The 20234-nt window shown below is 44.4% G+C and overlaps 1 protein-coding gene across 1 annotated transcript in view; it reads left to right on the top strand.

The window, feature by feature from the left end:
- Window positions 1-8991: 8991 nt before the first annotated feature.
- Window positions 8992-20234, top strand: part of grm7 (glutamate metabotropic receptor 7) — a gene marked incomplete at both ends in the record, with an annotated part of 98081 nt that continues 86838 nt past the window's right edge. Inside the window, one exon of the mRNA XM_080546180.1 lies at window positions 8992-9103. Within this exon, the coding sequence (XP_080402306.1) occupies window positions 8992-9103 (112 nt within the window). The remainder of the gene's footprint in view (window positions 9104-20234) is intronic.

The raw sequence follows: 20234 nt of genomic DNA, 5'->3' as shown, positions 1-20234 counted from the left end.
AAATGTCAAACTGTAGGCTCCTTCTGAACACTATGGGTACACCATAACGGATCAGTGTGTGTGTGTGTGTGTGTGTGTGTGTGAAAAAGCATTTGAGGGAGGACAATTCATTATCATACGCAGTCCTAATCGGACTTTTTCTTCAAAAGAAACGGCGGGCCTGTCCTTCTTCTGAGAGAGATTATAGTTTTTCAAAAGGCCAGCGTCGGTATTGTTCTAGTCTTTAGGCCCGGCTGAAACCGAGCCAGAACCATTAGTCATGCCTCCCCTGGGTCCCTCCGGCTCCGCTGGTATTTGGGAGACGCTTGGGTTCATCTCGTGTGGCCTTTTGGAACACAAACACACAGACCCTCTACTCTCCACCGCTGCCTTCTCCGTTTCAACCCGGTCCAGGATGTAGGCCAAACGAATTAGAAGCATCAGATTAAGCCGGATTAAGCCACTCTGTGACAATACCCTCATGGGTGTAATGAATTATGCAATGTATTATTCTGGACAGATTAACTCCCCGCGAAGTGCCGGCTTGGCATGGACACACGGGAGCACTACAGGAGGAAAAGAACAGGCGCCCCTGTCACACGACACTCCCCTGATTGAACGTTTTATATCCGATCCCCTCACCGAACCTGTGTTCATTGTTATGATTACTATTATTACGCCGTTTTCCCTCCCCCTCTGTTTTGTGCTGTCGGCGAAGGCCACGGCGTCGGAAAGAAAAGGAGGGAAAAGAGGGGAAGAAAGGAAAGAAAATGAGTGGCTGTTCTTCCTCAGACGAGAGGAGCACGTAGGAGGAATTTGTAGTGAGATGAGCACCGTGCCGCCCTGCCCGCCCACCCGGCAGGTCAGCAGGGATTAACAGACAGAACGCAGGAACTGCGCGAATGAACTCCACATTAACATGCATCTCCGCATCCGTGATGTCAATCCACCGCTCCGTTCTCAGAGGATGGTTGTGTGGAACGTATCATCATGTTTATGGACTGTACACTGTTGTAACAGTCTCTCCGATGGCAATGCTGAACACACACACACACACACACACACGCACACTTAAGCACCCATGCAGACACACACACACACACACACACATGCTCACGCAGAAAACACCCACACACAAACTCACCCACGCAGGAACACACACACCAGCAGAAACACACACACACACACACACACTAGCAGAAACATGCATGCACACACAGATACAAACACAAGCACACATGCAGACACATTCAAGCAGGCATGCAAGAACATGAGCACACACACACACACACACACAGACACTGTAGAGAGGTATTGAGGTGTATACGGTCGATGCTTGATTGATATATCCATTTCTCATTCCTCCTTCGGCCCTCTGGGCAGAGCAGACAAAGCATGTCAAGGTAAATTGCTTCAGGGATCATCCTGTTAAACAATGCTTCAGCTGCCGGTGAGGCTTCATTAAGAAGAGGAAAGGAGAAAGCGGGCATCCTTGGGGGGGTGGGGCGGCGGGGGGTGTGTGGGACGGCTGGGAGGGGGTTAGGTCTGATGATCTGACAGCCGGGTGGTAGCAGGTTCATCTAGCCGATTCTAGCCAGTTCTGACTTATTCAGCTGTATCGACATCAGCAGATCTCACTCATCCTGTTGAGTCTCTCTAATCAGGGTCAGGTGGATCCTCTGCTGAGGGAGAGGCCGGTCAGCCAGTCAGAAAAAGGCAACATGAAGAGAATCCTTGACCCGATGAGTGCGGTGTGAGCGGTGTGGGTCATTACGGAGTGGCTGAGTTTCCCTTTCTTCACTGGGGACAGTGTCACATGAAACGCGTCCCCACACCTTGCTTTGAAAGCAAAGAGCCCCTGGTATGAAAACAACACAGATGTTATCCGTGGATATTCCAAACATTAAGGAGCATCTCTTCCCACACCGAGATGAAATATAGAGCAGGGGGCTTACTAAGCGAAAATTCTCTGTATTGTGTCGTATCATTGTAATACCATGATATATTATGGTGTGTTTTGTGTGACCAGTATAACAATATCACTGTGTATTGGGCCAGTGTTTTTCTACAGGCTTCACAGCTGGTAATGTGTGGACCTAATATGTCCCTGGACACATACAATATTGCCCTCGTAAATCAACCTCCCTTCCCCCTCCACACACACACACACACACACACACATACACACACACACACACACACACACACATACACACACACACACATACACACACACACACACACACACACACACACAGAAGCACGCCCCCATCCCCCAACACACAGACACACATTAACACCCCCTGTCCACACAGACAAACACACATCCCCTACACACACACACACGTGCTGCCCCCCACTCTACACACACACACCCCTCACCCCCCTTGACACACTCCACTAAACATATCAACATCATTAGAAGTTAATGGAAGGATGTTAAATCACGGGATAGAGACTCTGAAAATGTCACCGGGAATGTCAATAATCGTGTTCCTAGTTCAACTTGGCAACGTTTCCCTGGCCACAGATTTTTGTCATTCTGGTCAGGCGGAGGCATTTGGCCGCCGGATCAATGAAGCTTTAGCTGTCGCCTTTTCTCAGTTCCTTTTTTATGGAGGCTGTCAACCAGCTGACCTTTCCGGGGCAGAGCCAGAGAGGAATGACCCAGCCATCATGATCTGGATCTCTCAGACCGCCAGCCTCTGACCTTGAGGCAGAAGCCGAGTCGCCTCTTTTTTATTTCCTGAATTTAACATATAAAAGGTTTACTGTAAGGCCTTCATGTTTGAGTGTAGGGGTCAAGGGGGTGAACCATTCCATCGAAGAAAACCCTCTAAATCAGAACGGAAAGCATTGAGGATACCAGGTATATTATTCTGAAATGGATGGGGGCTGTTTTTGTTTCCAGCTGAGAAGCTGAAAGGAAGAAAAAAAAAGAAGAAAAGAAAAAAAGGAGAAAAATGAAAAAAAAAACATAATAATAATTCATAGTCTTGGAATGTTCTTTTTGGAAATGCCAAGAATTGGCGGCACAGTATGGGTCTCCTCCGGTGTTCCTCATCAATAGTAGATGAAACAGTGCCTTCTGGGAGATGTTGGACGCCATGCCGTGGGTCACGGGAAGGTGCGACAAATTTCCGTTCCATTGCGTTTCGTGTTTGCCATCTCGGCGTTCCATTTGTGGCTCGTTAACGACTCAGGAGTGAGCGTTCGAGACGACCACTTAGCCCAGCACGACATGAAAGAGAAGAAACAGCCGTCAAAAGACAGGGAGGAGGAGGAGGAGCGGAGTAGTCAGGCAGACCATGAAAAGCACTGCACTAATGACAACAACAAGCGTGTGTGCCAGGGTTTCCGTTAGTGTTGTTCCGATACCGATACTAGTATCGGCATGGCCACCGATACGCACAAAAATGCTGGTATCGGTATCGGCGAGTACTAAAAAAAAAAAAAACGATTTTTTTTTTACTAAAGTTATTTTGTTTGTAAATGTTCACTTGCTGTTGCACTACTACTACGACTGTTTTATATCTTAAATGGATATTGCACTGATTGGCATCTGTGAGAGCCACATTTCAGGTTTTATAAGGGGTTGATTTTCTTGTCACCATACCAGGTAGACAATAAAAAAAAGTTCTATAGTATTCACTCTCTGTTGGTATTTTTTCCTGTTTTACAAAGGTTTTGAGCAGTGCCAGACTAAGTGTTAGCAATAATTTTACATCGAGGTGAGTATGCGGCTCAAAAAACATGTTTTTTTGTTTTGTTTTTTCAAACGCCGTGGTATCGGATCGGTACTCGGTATCGGCAAGTACTGCACGGTCAGGTATCGGTATCGGTATCGGGATCAAAAAATGGTATCGGAACAACACTAGTTTCCGTTATAAAAAATTGCCGTCGGACATCGTGTCCGGGAAGATTTCGATTTACCGGACAAACGTGATATATTCCGGTCATCATATTAAAATATAATAAAAATAAATAAAAATAAAAACATATTATTTTTTTTCAAATCTAATATAGCTGTTTGTCGCGGTGATTACTGTTGTGTAGCGGCCTATATATGCCATTTAATGTCTATTTCTCATCCGATACGATTAGATGCGAGCTATATAATATATAATAATATAACATGATTCGCATGCGCGCTATGCCATTATGTCCAGCGCTGAACGGGCGCCTCACTGGGAACTGAACAGACAGCATCGATCAATGAACGGACTCCACATTACGTTAACTGAAGTTTGTTAAATTGTTTGGGATTAATGTGAGTTTTCTATTTTCTCTTTCCAGTTTTACTGTTTTTAAAAGTTTTTTAAAGAAATACCACAATGTCTAGATGTATAACATTTTATTGAACAGTGCAAGCATGTAGGCTTCTGGCGTGACATCGTACCCCTAACGTTCTTAGGGCTTGTTTGAAAAGCTTAGACTGAAAGTTAGTGCCCTGGTCAGATTGTATAACAAGAGGAAGACCGAATGTGGAAAAAAACGTTGTTAAAGCTTTCACCACTGAGCTGGCTGATATGTTACGCAACGGAACAGCTTCGGGAAAACGAGTAGCAGCGCACATAATAGTGAGCAAATACTGACTTCCACTTTTAGTCCTAGGCAAAGGTCCAACACAATCAATTATTACACGTTCAAATGGCTCCCCTATAGCAGGAATGGGATGCAATGGTGCGGGTGGAATGGATTGATTAGGCTTACCCGCCATCTGACAAGTATGGCAACAGCGGCAGTGCTTGGCAACATCCGCCTTCAGTCCGGGCCAAAAGAAATGTTTCAATATCAGCTGATAAGTTTTAGTTATACCTAAATGTCCTGACCACTGGCTCTCATGTGCTACAGATAACACCTGTTGTCTATAACCCACAGGCACAACCACTTGTTTTACAGTATTCCACTCACAACCATTTGCATTAGGAGGAGACCATTTACGCATTAATATCCCATCGTTAAGGAAATAAACTACGTTGCCCCCTATTTCAGATTCCTCACTAGCTGCATGTAAAAAACATTTGTTTAATGACTGATCAGCTACTTGAGCGACACGCAATCGCTCGCCGGTTACAGGCAGAGATAGGCTGTCAGCGGATGGTATGGTAGGACTCGGGGAGGATGGTAACTCTACCACTTTCTCCCTGGGAGAAGCTGAAACAATCGGGTTCTCATCCCTTTCAGAAAAGGCTTGCATAATCACACTATCACAGAGAGAAACATCGCTATCCTCCTCTCTGCCTCGACTCGATTGTGCACGAGTTATAGCGCACACCGGAAACAACCGCTGTTTCGCATAGGCAGCCTACACATTAGGAGTCATCATCATGCCGGTGTCAAATCATATCATAATAAAAGAAATACATAGCCTATATATTCGTCTTTTTTAAAATAGAAGGACTCAGAATGTGAACTTTAGCGAATTGTATTCAAATTGTGCTTAGAGGGAATTATTTTCACCGGACATTTATGTCCGACGAGTTTTCAATTTGTCGGACTTCAACAAATTTTACCGGACAAAGACCGGTAATTACCGGTTAACGGAAACCCTGGTGTGTGCGTGTGTGTGTGTGAGAGTGTGAGTGTGTGTGTGTGCGTGTCTGTGTGTGTTCATGTGTGTCTGTGAGAGTGAATATGTGTGTTTGTGTATGCATACATGCTCGACTGTATGCTAGCATATGCGTGCGTGCTTGCGTACATGCGTGTGTTTGAGTGAGTGTGTTTTGCCATGATATCATACCAACCATTTCCAGCATCCATCAACATGACTTTTCTCAAGAGATATACATCAACAATCAATAGGTTTTGCTCAATATTATGGTGCAGACGATTTTCCCTGACATTGTGATGGTCTGGTCCTTCATTCTACAGCAGCATAGCTATGAATCCTAGTGGTATACAGTAGTCCTACTGTCTTATCTTTGGAGACCACTAAAATGTCCCTTAACCCACCAACTGCCAAACAACTCTGGAACACTCACCACCTAGAGTGCCACCAAGTGTTTTATGTGGTGTTTACCTAGCAACAACACTTTGATTGGCTACAAAATGAAGCATCATAATGTATGCATTTTCAGTGCACTCTAGAATGTTGACCATTTGCATTACTTTTTTCACCCTCTGCACTGAATGATTTAACGCTAGAACAGCCGTGCCTTTTTTACCTACTAAAAGAGGGGGGGTCAAACCCACTCTTTACAATGCTCAAGCTGCTATTTACACACAACGACCACTAGTTGGCATGCCTTGTAAATTAGCCTGCCTCCGACACAGAAAAACTGCAAAATAGCTTTATACTAGCTTATCCTGATGTGATTTTGAAAATGTAAGGATACTGGGTGGTAGAACGCACATATCTAGGAAAAGTCATGAAAGGAGGGTCCTGAAATTTGATCGAGATTAAAGATATAACATTTTTCTTTACTCACTCATGGCTGTTCTAGTGTTAAATATCTGTATCCTAATGGGGCTACAGGTACAGTACTGGACGCAGAGGTCAGAAGCAGTGTCCTCATAACAACTGTGGTAATGACACTGGGTCCCAGTAACGTCCCTAGCTGAGCGCTAACACGACCAGAGATGTGATTCAGTTCCCACTCAGCATGGTGATGTTATAGAATTAAAAAGCAGAGGAGGGAGCAGCTAAATAGAGAGCTTGGCTTTTGTAGCTGTTCCTCATTCCATTCCTCATTCCATTCCATGCCATTCATTTTTACCGGAGATGTGATTCAACTCCACTCAGCACAGCGTCTAGTTCTGGCTCCTAGTGCCTGACGTGGCTACAGTCCATCCTGAAAGGCGCTACAGAGAGAGAAGACAAAGGCAGAGGAGGGCTCCATGTGGTGTAGGGAATTAACGTTTTAGTTGTGTGCGTGTGTGTGTGTGTGTGTGTGTGTGTGTCGACACCAACAAACGAATCCACTTACGTCACTGAAACCTGAGTTAGTCCCATCGACACGCACACGTGCACACACACGCACGCAGGCACGTGCGCTGGGCGCACACACAGGCTTGCATGTCGGCTACACACACACACACACACACGCACACATCATCCAGGACAGAGGGGTCTGAGGAGAGAGGTGGGAGATGTCCCTCTCCCCCTGCGTTGTCCCGTCAGTCTGACAGACAAGATAATGGCCTGAGATAATGAGAATCCTTCCTGAGGCGCTCCAGCACACAATGTCCATCATGGCCGCACTGTCATCCCCACAGACACATAAATACAGGGCCTGGTTGGCCGGCCCGGGGGGCCTGGGGATATCATATCAATTCAAACGCTGGGGGTGGTGGTGGTGGTGGGTGATGGCTATTGTTGATATTGTGTGTGTGTGTGTGTGTGTGTGTGTGTGTGTGTGTGTGTGTGTCTGTGTGGGTGGGGGGTTAGGGGAGGAGAGGGAGAGGAAGGGAAAGAAAGAAAGAAAAAAAAAAGGAGAGAGAGAGAGAGAGAGAAGTAAATTTACTTCAGACTTGAGCAGAAGCAGCAGGGAGGGCGATGAAGCAGGAACATGAGGTGGAAGGGGCGGTGTATTCTTGTGGTGATACTGTGGTTCTGAGCTGAGAGCTTTTCCTCAGACAGGGCAAGCTAGCCCCTCTGTGTGTAGGCGTGGAACACCTCTGTCTCTGCAGGCTAAACTGCAGCTGCTGACTCCTGTGTGTGTATGTGGGCGCTGGCTAGCACCTCTATGCCTGCTGGCTAGACTGTAGCAGCTGTGGAACACAGACCTGGGTTGAAATACAATTATTTTTTTGTAAAGGATTTTTTGCCCCAAATGCCTGATGTGCGCTTGATTTATCGCACCTGACGCTATGGGAATTGGATAATTCCTAATGTGATAACTCCGCCCACTCAGACCTTTGACAGGAAACGCAATCTTACCTCCGCCAGCCTGCTTATCTCTCCCCTCCGATGTATTTACACATTAAAGCTGCGGTCTTGACCTTAAATCTTAAGAGATCAAAAGGCTAATTGAAAAAAACAAACATATTGTTGTGTTTTAGGAGTTGGAGAACTTTGAAGTGCTCCCCTGAGATGGGGATTAACTCCAGCAGGCTAAGAGATCAGACCAGAATGGACACAGATGAATTAATCTCAGACCTCTCTCAGAAAAACATAATTACTCTTGAAGACCTCTGTGCAAAATGTCAAACTAATTTAGAGGTTTACGATGGAATTCCTAATTTCTTAACGTTCTCGATAAAAAAAGCCTACTATAGAAATACACAATATAACATGTTGGAAACAACTAATATGATTGAAATGTACATGTGATTATTATTTATTTTTTCATAATATGCAACTTGAAGTACCCACTCGATAAACAACAGTTTTATGATCACTAAATATCTATAATTTGTTAGCAAACTTGGCTAGTTTAAGAGTGCGTTTTGGGCGTTTTTCTGTGGTTTTGGGGGCATAACGGTAAAATAGGTGTTATTTGGACCAAGAAACCAATCGTGAAAAAGGGGCGGGATAAACAAAAATGTCACAACAAGATGGCGGCTACTTCACTTCACTGGAACTGAGGATATCTTCCACTATAGTATCTGAAATAAACACTATTTTGTATGAAAAAAAAACATGATGCGTATGGATGTGTTACCTTTTAGAGACACTCAATATGTCTCCTGACATAATGACATGATAACCTGCAATATGAATTTGAAAGTGTCGACAAGTGTCACACAAATCAAATATCTCTCTGTGTTACGGCGCATCTGCTCTATATGAATGTAAACCATTTATGTTAACACAAATGATGATGTTTCATTTTGTAGCCAGATCAAATTATTTTTGCTAGCTAGATGGCACATAAAACACCTGGCTCTCTAGGTGGTGAGCGTTCCGGAATGCTTTGGCAGTTGGTGAGCTAACACGTTGTTGTTGTTGTTGTCGTCCTCCAGATCCCTCAGGTCAGCTATGCTTCCACGGCCCCGGAGCTGAGCGACGACCGGCGCTACGATTTCTTTTCCCGGGTGGTACCACCGGACTCGTTCCAGGCCCAGGCCATGGTGGACATCGTCAAGGCCATGGGCTGGAACTACGTGTCCACGGTGGCCTCGGAGGGCAGCTACGGAGAGAAGGGCGTGGAGGCCTTCATGCAGTTGTCCAGAGAAGCAGGTGAGTCACTGCCGCCTCAGCTGGGAAGTGGAGGTGGCAGCTAGCCTAGAGGTTAGAGAGGCAGGCCGCCGATTGGAAGGTTGCTGGTTGGAGGGAGTAGGATGTGAGCTGGTGAACTGGAGGGTTGCTAGCATCGTATCTAAGGCGCCAACCACTGCCGTTCTTCTGACACACATCAAAGCTTTTAGGAGTCCAGTTCCTCATGAGATTGACTCAGAGCTGATTTGATCAAGCCTTATTACATTACAAGTGTAGTTGATTCACGTGTTGTATTCCCATTTCGTTTGGACTGCAGTGTGATATCGATGAACAGTATGTTTTACAAAAGGAGAGACACACATACTATATGCTCCTGTTGTAGTTGATTGCAACATTACATGCTAATGGCAAATCGTCATGCTTGATGTGAGGTTTATATTTCACGTCATTGATAGTCAGTTCACATCTGCCAGCAATATCAGTGTGAGACGTCTCTGACTGTCATTAAGAAAAGGCAACGCTGCAGTTTATTTGACATCCCCCAATATCCTTTCTTATCCAGAGAATAATTCTAAAGAATAGAACAGAATAGAATACAATGTATTATCTAGCGGTATTAATCATAATGAGATGATTCAGAGTTAGCTAACCATTTAACAAGCCTATTATCCTCCAAAAAGGTCTCTCTTCCTCGTTGCATTGGCAGGGTTTACCAGTTACTGTTGTGGGTTATCTCCTGTAATCCTCTCTATATTGATCCTGGAGGGGGTTCCTATCTGTCTGTAGGCTCAGACTCGCCCTACCTCACGTCAGCTGGTTAATTAGCCATAGCCGCCACCAATGAGCTGTGCAGTGCGGGGAAAGCATATCTACATTGATTAGCCATGCAACGGAACACAGATTATAGAAGATGTTTCTTTCTGTTTTTTCTCGGTCCAGAAGTTTTTCAGCAAGATTTTTTCCCTCTATATCCATGGTACTCAGAACTTAGCTGCTAACCTTCTGTGCAGACGAAGAATCCTTTTTTTTTCTCCCCCTTTTTTTGTTTTTTTTCCATCTTTATCAGGCCAGAGAACCCCGACGGGGACGTCTTTATTTAGCTGTAGATCTCGAAACACACTCTTACTCTGTGTACTGGTGCCTTTCTGTCCACAGTTCTGGTGCTTCAGTTCTGAGGACTGTGTGTTTCCTCAGAGAGGGAGAGAGAGAGAGAGAGGGGGTTACAGGGCACGATGGTGGGAGGAGAGACGATATATACCTGCTGGCAGTTTAATTCATGACAAGGGGAGAGATGAGAGATGAGAGATGAGAGGGAGAGAGCGCCTTGAGATATTTGCCCTCCTCCTCTCTACACATGAGAGTGTATCCTCTGTTTGGATTGCGGCTCCAAATGGTTTGAACCTGCCTCGGGAACACCGGTCCTCTAGTAGCCCTGTTTGTGTTTCCTCTGAAGAAGAGAGAACCGGTAAACAAGCGGAGCTGATGAGCGGAAAAGTACACACAAGCACGGCAGTTTAGGATTAATTCTAAAAGACTATACGGCAGACATTTTGTTTTGAGATTTCGATAACTCCCCTCTGGTCTGAATTAAAACCGTGACGTGTCTCCAAGGAAGGGGGCCGGTGGAAGTAGAAATCGGAGGGCAGGGCTCATTGGAATGCATGGAACAGGATGAGGAATGTTATGAAACCACCCCTTTCGCCGACATCCTCTGTGTGATTCTCTCCCCTAATGCTGAGGCTCTACACCTTTTAACAATGACTTTACCCTCAGAGCGTCACACACATATCTGTACCCTACCGTCGTTGATGTGGTTGCCATGGGATTCGGCTCGGGGCTTAGTGTGTTTGTTTATGATCCCATTAGGGGAAGGATGCAACCAGATGTGTCAGTTTATACACACCCTGATTCAGCCTATTTATTGATGCTGTTCCTGGACGATATTCCTCAGCTGTTCATTACCGGCTATTCCGTCCTTCCCTACGAGCCAGATTAGTACATGGTGATAACCACCACCTCACACGGCTCTCAGCACAGACTGTACAGAGGAATGAAAATATGAGGATGAAATATGAGAAATATGAGAAACCCTTTACTGTGTGTACTTTCATTTCATTGAGCACATGGCATATTTACTCTGTGAAATCATAAAGCACCAGGACTGTAGATCCTGTCTCCTCCCTGTTCCGTTCGGCTCAGTATTCACTGCTAAACAGGACACCATGACACCCCCGGAAGTTTTCCGCCCCGCTGAACTGTTACGGTTGTCTGATTGTCATCTAAACCGTGAATCATTTTTCATTCCCTCATTTCACCTCATACTCAACCTCTAGGTGGAGATCAGGGGTGGCTGGTGGCGGTAGAAATCGTAGGATGGACTTATTGTAATGCGTGGATTGGTGTCAATCCGTAATATGCATTACAATGAGCCCCATCCTCCGATTTCTACCTCCACCAGCCACCCCTGATATGGATGCTGAGACATTTGAAAAGAAACAATTATTTACAGCGCTTTGCAATACAGATGGGATAAAGATTATAGGATTATAGCATGGTAATAATCATGGTAGTTACCACCAGTCACAAGAAAGACCGTTATTACAAGATAAGGCACACTGTGGTTTCCACATCTTATTTCCCTGTTATTGTGACACTGTTCCATATGGTTCTTGAATCACTGAAACGGATGAGCCCACATTTAATTTGATTTATAACAAAGAAATAGAGCAATTAGTTACGATTGAAATACTGTAGTATCAGAGCTGGAATATACTATTTACCTGTTTCCGTTTTGTTCTACCATTGTGTCCTATATTAACCTGTCAAGTAAGAGCACATTTATCCTGGTGAGACCATCAGTCAGTGGTAATATAGTCAGTCTTACCTACAGTATCAGTATGCCTGCATCCGCTGCATCGTTAACAGCCTAAGTTGCCTAATGGTTCTGATACATTGGGCTAGCTGAAGGGTTTATGGATGACTCTGTACAGTTAATGTACATGTTCCTTTATGAACACATTAAATTCTGACATTATTAATAATCATATGTCCAGAAGCTAATGCTGCTTTGCTAATGCTGCTCTGCTAATGCTGCTCTGCTAACGTTGCTCTGTAATGACATTTTGTGGGTGGAGACCTTTGTATCGTTGTTGTTGGAGTTGAATGGAGTTGGTTCATCTATTGGACCGAATCATATTTCCAGTGATATTCACCACAGCAATTCATTCACAATAATTGCAAGACAAGCTACTGTACTTTCCACTGAGGCTAATGTTTGCTTATTGCTAGCAAAAACATTTACTTATACAAACGTCAAACAGCTACAGTATCTGTAAGATAGCAGTAACTCTTCTAACTTTGAAAAAGTCCTTGGTGACCATCAAACAAAAGTGAAACGGTAAGTAATTGAATCAAGCATTAGTTGTTGAGTGAGTTATTGATTCTTCTTCTATTGAAACAAACAATTTCATATGAGCCCCTGGCAGGAAGAGACTCCCTAGTGAAGGGCAGAGCACATTTATATGAATTGCATTGGGTAACCTATTACTATCAGTGGATGCATGAATAGCATACTGATACTACTGTAGGCTTTACCACTGACCATGGACCTAGTTGTGAGGTTAAGATGGGATACATGGTTAGAAAAAATGGAAACAGGTAATATAAAACATTTCTGCTCTGATTCCACCTTGTTTCATAGTACCTTCTCTGTCCAAGCATCTTTCATGCAACATAACTGCATGGAGACTACAGTCCAACTTATTTGTCTTTTTTGTTACAGGTAACTACAGGTAATGATCATGTTTTTACCCGCTTGTTTTCGAGTTGCGATGTAAAGTGCTACCGGCTTAAGACAGGTTTAAGAAAGTTAATGACATTCTGTGGGTTTGCTATTTCGATTCCGGCATCCATTAATATTTCACAGCCGTGCCTTCATGTGAAGTGTAATCAGTCATTAAAAATGGAAGACAGTGTGTTTGTGGTTCACAGCAGACGGAGTAACACGTCGGGACGAGAGCAAGCAGGAGAAAAAAGGCAAAAAGAAAAGTCAAGAGTAGGCATATCATGTCGGAATTAATATTTTGCTGCCTCAGTGCAAAACTGGGTATCCATACTAATTGACCAAGGTTATGAGGGTTATGCTGAAAATGATAAGTATGTCATTATCTGGAAAGGGGTCAATGGGTCGACATCTGGTCTCTGCATCGGAATAGATAACTCAACTGCCAAACAACTCTGGAATACTCGCCACAACATGTTTTATGTGGTATTTACTAAGCAACAACACTTGGCTACACTTACAAAAAGCACGTATTGGCTACAAAATGAAGCATTATAATTTATGCATTTCCTGTGAATCCGAAATCTCCCTTGCTACTCTAGAATTGTAGTTGACAATTTGGGCGACTTTATTCACCCTCCGCGGTACTGAAAGGGTTAAATATCTGTATCCTAATGGGGCCACAGGTACAGTACTGGAAACAGAAGGTCAGAAGCAGTGTCCTCGAAAACAACTGTGGTAATGACACTGGGTCCCAGTAACGTCCCGAGCCGAGCGTTTAACACGACCAGTTTATCAGAGATGTGATTCAATCTCCACTCAGCGCGGTGATGTTATAGAATTAAGAAGCAGCAGAGGGATCAGTTAAATTGAGAGCTCAGCTTTTGTCTGTCAGCGGGGGGCTGGTGGAGGCAGAAATCGGAGGACGGAGCTCATTTTAACACACGGAATGGAACGAGGAATGGAATTAAACATGTGTCTGATGCCCTTCCTCGTTCCGTTCCATGCATTACAATGAGCCCATCCTCCAATCCCTGCCTCCACCAGCCTCCTCGGCGGTGTGTGTAGACTCATTTATCAATCAATATACCTGTCTGACAACACATTCATAACACCGCAGATTACTTCATCCATCACTATGACAAATATTTCCTTTCGTCAGTGTTACCTGCCTTATCTGCTCCCGTCTCTTCCTTTGAAAAATTCTGGAAGCCGTTACGTTAAGCTCTAAGTTGTTCATACTCAGGGATGCCAAATGATAGGGTTTTACACTCTAATTTTCTAAATGTGTTGAATTACGAAATGACTGGGGAGTGTTCGGTATTCATAAAGATCTCACATATTACAGCCATGTGATCCATGTGTTACTGAAAAACTAAACAGGTGAATATTTTGTCTGGTTTTGCTGCCCGTCTTTTTGCAAACACAAGCACGTAATACACATCAAACACAAGCCCGTAATAGAGATCAAACACAAGCACGTAATACAGATCAAATATTTCAAAACCCAAGAATCGGGCACTGCCCGAGATGAATGGCAGACTCAAAGTCTTGTGTAATATCCCCACACAAGTGAACACACGTCCTTGGAACAGCAAGAGGAATACTAGTACACACACACACACACACACACACACACACACACACACACACACACATTGTTGACATGATTATGAAACATCTAAAGACAAACTTCCCTGTCAAGTCAATGTATGTACCTACATAGCTGGTAGCTGACAGTGGCAGTTGAATTCATGTGACACCCAGGGGAAGCTGGTGGAGGCAGAAGTTTTACGGTTTCTACCTTCACGCATCTCCGATTTCTACCTTGCTCAGCCTCCCCTCTAGATCCCACTCGCCTGGATGCTATCTGGATGTGGAATCACACTGGTCAGCTCTTATTCAGTCTTCCAGTCCATTGACGTGCTTGTCTCGTATGGCCAGTGACCTGCTTACAGATGTTCTTCTGAAGAGGAATGATGTATTCTGTCTGTGTACAATAGGTGGTTCAACTTTAGCTCAGTGGACTAGTATCTGGATTAGGAATCACACTGATCAGCTCTTATTTAGTCTGTCCCATGTACGTTTGTCTTGAATAGTTAGTGTCTTGGTAAGATCTTGTCCTGGACAGGAATGATTGTACCCAGTGCACTCGGCCTCTGTGTATGTGTAAGAGAGGGGATTTGGCTTCAGCTTAGCGAGCTAACACAGTCTTATTATCGACGTAGAAGGTGCGGCTTCGAACCCCGTCAGTTTGAACCTTCCTCCTTCAACTTCCTCTTTCTAGTACTTATGGAGGACTCTGTAAGTATTTGGTGTTCAGTTGGCCATGTTGTACCTGTTATCAGCTCGTCTGAAGATGTATTTATGAAGGGTTTAAAAATGGTGCGATAAAACATGCCCAGCTTCGGTGCGTTATATGGAGAGAGCTGTCAGTGGTCTCTCTGCTCTCTAGCTGAATATGAGCTGCTCATTACCCCTTCCCTGGAGGACCTGGAGGACCAGACCCTACTTACTGTTTGGCCCAGCTCACTATTTCACATCGCTCTCTCTCTTCTCCCTCCCTCTGCACCTCATCACCTGTTCCCCTTTCAGACCGATAATTGACTCTGGACAGCTTTATTAGCTCCCTCTTTGCTGACAGATTAAGGGATCTGCTATTGATAATGATCGTTCTCATTCGCACACATCAAATCTTATGACTTCATTCCACTCTAGGAACTTTATTGGGTCATTTAGACCACGGTGCTGTGTCCTGCTGTACACAGCTATCAGGGGAGGCTGGTGGAGGTAGAAATCGGAGGACATTGTCCTCCGATTTTGCCCTCCACTGATAGCCATCATGTTCTGGAGATGTTGAATAGAGGTAGTTTCACATTCATATTATCTGAGGACAAGATACAGAATGGTCATAGTATTGTATTTTACCGTTTATATTTGACAGCATGCGATAATGAAGCAATTCTAGTTTATGTATGACAATGTTGGTGTCCGGTATTCAATCATTACTGTGTTCATGGGTACATTCCTCTGGTCTCACCCACCATTTGAGTTGATTGTTGTGTAGTATTACCCACGAGCAGAGGAACAATTGTTCTGTGCCATGCCACGTCGGCTAATGGCACTAGATTAGCGTGGGCCGGGGTGAGCGGGCGGTCATTAATCAGTCACTCACATTGAAATGAGCCCAGGTATAACAATCTAATGCCCTGCAGAGCCTCATAGCGAACCGGGAATGCTGCTATTAAGCTGTCCTCTTTAGTGAGCTCGGGTTCAGCCCAAGGGTTTTCACACAGTGTTCGCTAGCCCTCCCCTCCTCCCTCCCCTTGTTTTATTATGCATTCCTTTTTATAACTTCTTCCCCCTCCAGCACCGCCACCGGGCCCCAGTGTACACAGAGGGAAGATTCTGTCACTTTCTCCTTGTTATGGCCCATTATGCATCTGTGGTGCTGGTCATCCGTGATTTGCCTTTCTGGCCCAAACTCCTCCTCAGGAATGTAGTGGTTTTATAGCCCTTCTAGCCCCTACTACACCAACAACGAGAGCGTACCGTCATAGCTACGTTCACTCCGTTCTCAGGGTGGCGCACGGAAAGCGAGACGAAATGAATGTGCTGCCTCGTTGATCTGATTACAAAACAGGCTGTATTTCATAAAGGGAATATATCAGAAAAATAACTTGGTTACACTTCGTAACACTACCGTATTATTCTTGAGATTGCAACTAACAATCTGCAATTTTAATTATTTGAAGTAGCTTATATATCTACATGACGTCAAGAATTGCATCTGTGGTTTGATCATCTGAGATTAACTCTTCAGGAATGCAGTTGTTTTTATATCACCCTAGTCCAGTTTCTGTTTAATGTTGGAGTGATATTTGGAGTGATATTTAATGTTGTGAGTGATAATCTTGGATTAATTAATTCTCTAATTTGGGATTGTTTTGCTCTAGGCACAGGGTCAGCCATAGTCAGCGCCCCTGGAGCAATTAAGGGTTAAGTGCCTTGCTCAAGGGCATATGCAGCTCCATCCTGAGATGGGGATCGAACCAGCGACCTACAGATTGCTAGGTGGCCTCTCTAACCTCTACCACCGGCCTCTACCATTCAATGTGAGCAGAGCAGTGGACCAAAACCGAAGCGTTTCATTGGCCAGTTTACAGCTATATCCTGCACACACAATAAACAAACGTTGATTCGCCTCGGGAAATGTTTTGGATTAGAACATCAGAGCCAGGTTGAAAAGGCGGCAGATACTACCCCAGAATACCTGAGATAAGCCTTCCATGAACCCGTCTGGACGGCGTGTTGTGTACCAACATCTTAAAGGGGTTGAATGAAATAAATAAAAAGGAAAGCATGCAGGCTTGACGTGATCCCTGCTTTGAGGGTTGCAGCTTTTCTGCATGAAATAGCAGAGGATTTATGGGTCTTCCCAGACCATGTCCGCGGTGTATTTTAGGTCCTGGGCCTGGACAGATGCCAGCTTGAACTTGGGATGAGAAGAGAGGAGGGAGAGAGGGACGGAGAGGGAGTGACAGAGAAACGCTGGGCTGCTGTTTCTGTTTCGATTCAGTTTCGACTCGTTCTCTCTCTCTCTCTCACCTTGTGAATAATCCTGCAGGCCTCTCTCTCCAGAGTCTTCAATAATTTACCTGCCTCGGTCTGCAGTATCTAAGAAACATGTACCAACAGCTCTTTCATCTGCTGGATCATAACGTGCATTCACAACATCCATTCCACCTCCAGCCATTTCATTCCTCCATCACAAGACCGGCATACTGACCCTCAACAGACCTCCAGCTTTATCGAGTGAAATATTGATGATATTCTAGGTGTGACATCGCAATAGGTTTAATAGGCAAGTATGAGGGGTGTTGTGATGTTGAAGTAACCAAGTCAACATGGTATAAATGTGTTATGACATTTTATGTAGCCCTATATATCTTTCTGTGTGGCAATTTCCCCACAGACTTCAATTGACAGTTGGATATTGGGGTTCCACAAACCAAACACATATCCTGATGTCTGCACGACTCAGCTATGAGATGTCTGGTCTATGGTAGGGGAGTCGTGACAGAGAGTGTGGATATGGGGGGGTTCTCCCCGGAATACCTCCAGCCCAAGGGAGGCACACTAAACAGATAACTCCGCCAGAGACACGTCACTGATCTTCCAGACTAAAGAGAGTCACTCCTGTGTCTCCTCCCGAGCAACAGATCCTCCTTTAATACCACAAGCCTGGTAGTGTCTTGAGCTCTGAAATATATTTTGGAAAAACAACTTGGAGAATTTCTCCAATCTAAAGTTGGAGAAAGAGAATCGTGAAGTTCTCCTTCTGAGCTCAGTGCCTTCCTTAGTGTATGAGTCTACACAGAGACAGCTACTATGAGACAGTCTACACATCACAGAGACAGCTACTATGAGACAGTCCACACATCACAGAGACAGCTACTATGAGACAGTCTACACATCACAGAGACAGCTACTATGAGACAGTCTACACATCACAGAGACAGCTACTATGAGACAGTCTTCACATCACAGAGACAGCTACTATGAGACAGTCTACACATCACAGAGACAGCTACTATGAGACAGTCACTGTGTGACAGTCTACACAGAAACAGCCACTGTGGTTTTATGTGTTTCATAGTCGGAAAATACCAGAGACAGTTTTACAATGCCCATGGTAATACATGAGACACACCTTGTCTGTTATAGACACACCTTGTCTGTTTTGCGTAGAATTCCAATAAGTAATACAACTGGCAACAACTTAGTGGCGAACACAGTTATACTGTATTACTTGTTTTTTATATTCCATGCATGAACCAGTAAAATAACTGGGTTAGAATTGTTTTGGAAGGCACACGCTGCATACTGTATTCGTCTTTTTTTATTTTTATAAGAAGCCAGCGGCTAACTTTAAACATTGTCTCTGCTGGCGCTGCATGAAAGGAAATGTCATGGACATGTTTTTACTGTCAGTAGAGACGTCCCGCTGTTCCCTTTGTCTCTGGCCGCCACTGGTATCACTCTCGGACATTTGATCCATCGATGTGACTTAACAACCGAGACTAATTGATTTCGGATTAAACAGCAATGATGAGAGAACGCATAACGACAATGGTCAGTGCCACTTATAAAGCCGGCTGAACATGGAAATATGCTTATTAACCTTTCAGCTATTAAATCATTGACATGTTTCTTGAAATTACGTTGTCCTTGATCTTTGTGTCAGAGAGGAACTCTCGCTCAGGGTCCCATTCAATCATTAGCGTGATTAGCTAGAATCTGCTACAATGAAGCTGTATAGCGCTCCCACGCTGAGAGAACACACGTTTCATTCGTTATGAAGATGGGCTTGTTGGAAATGGAGGGAATCAATGAAATATTACTTTACATTTTTGCCATGACACCTTTAAGCAAAGCTTAAACAATTACAACAAATACATTTGTCTAAGTAAGTGAAGCAGGCCCAGAGGTTGTCATTAGCGAATCAAATTAAGTTATTTTCAACAACAACACAACACACGTCATCTAGCAGCGACAACATCCATGTTTACCCTAAGAAGGGCTGGTGGAGGTAGGAAGCATAACGCCTTGTAATGCATGATGGGACGGAATACGGTTCATGCTATCAAACACAAGTGGAATGTGACGCATGACTGAAACGAGACACGTGTGTTTGATACCATTCCTCATTCCGTTCCAATGCAATACAAAGAACCCGTCCTACGATTCCTACCTCTGCCAGCCTCCCCTGGTCCACCAACCCTCACGCCTCTTCTTGCGTGATAACGGATGCCCCGGAAGCTTCCACTTCATCAAATGTTGAGTCCCTCATTATGAGAATCCCCTGTTCGCCGGACAGGCCTATAAAATATGTGAGTGTGTAGAATGGATTAGCTTGTCAGGCGTTCTTCGAGGCAGAGCTATGGGACTCCTAATGCCGCTAACGCTAGGTTTGCGTGTTGAGACCCTGGGCAGAGGGACCACTGTGTGTCTCGCATGAGGCAGAATTCATTACCCCGTGGCAGTTATTGTTATGCATTGCCCGTTGTGAAAGTGAAAGCCCCCTAGAGTTTTAGTTGTGTTTGGATGGACTTGACAGGGACTGGAGATTGGAGTCGCTTTGATACTTTTGGTACTGTATGCTACTCTCACTCTCTCAAAGATGATGTATTTTTTTATTTTAAAAATCTCTCTCAAATCTCTGTCAGTTAATGGAGGCTGTGTTGCTCCTGTCCACTATGAGGCAGATAAGTCAATGATGGAAGGACGGACGGAAGGCTATAAACTCAGACATGTTATTTTGTGTCTTTGTTCTTGTAAAAGCACTATGCAATTACAGTTCCATTACTG

This window comes from Nansenia antarctica (assembly GCF_963989245.1).
Source record: "Nansenia antarctica genome assembly, chromosome: 15".
NCBI classification, from domain to species: Eukaryota; Metazoa; Chordata; class Actinopteri; order Argentiniformes; family Microstomatidae; genus Nansenia; species Nansenia antarctica.
Note: the sequence above shows the minus strand (reverse complement) of the source record. Positions and strands in the feature narration are given on the sequence as shown.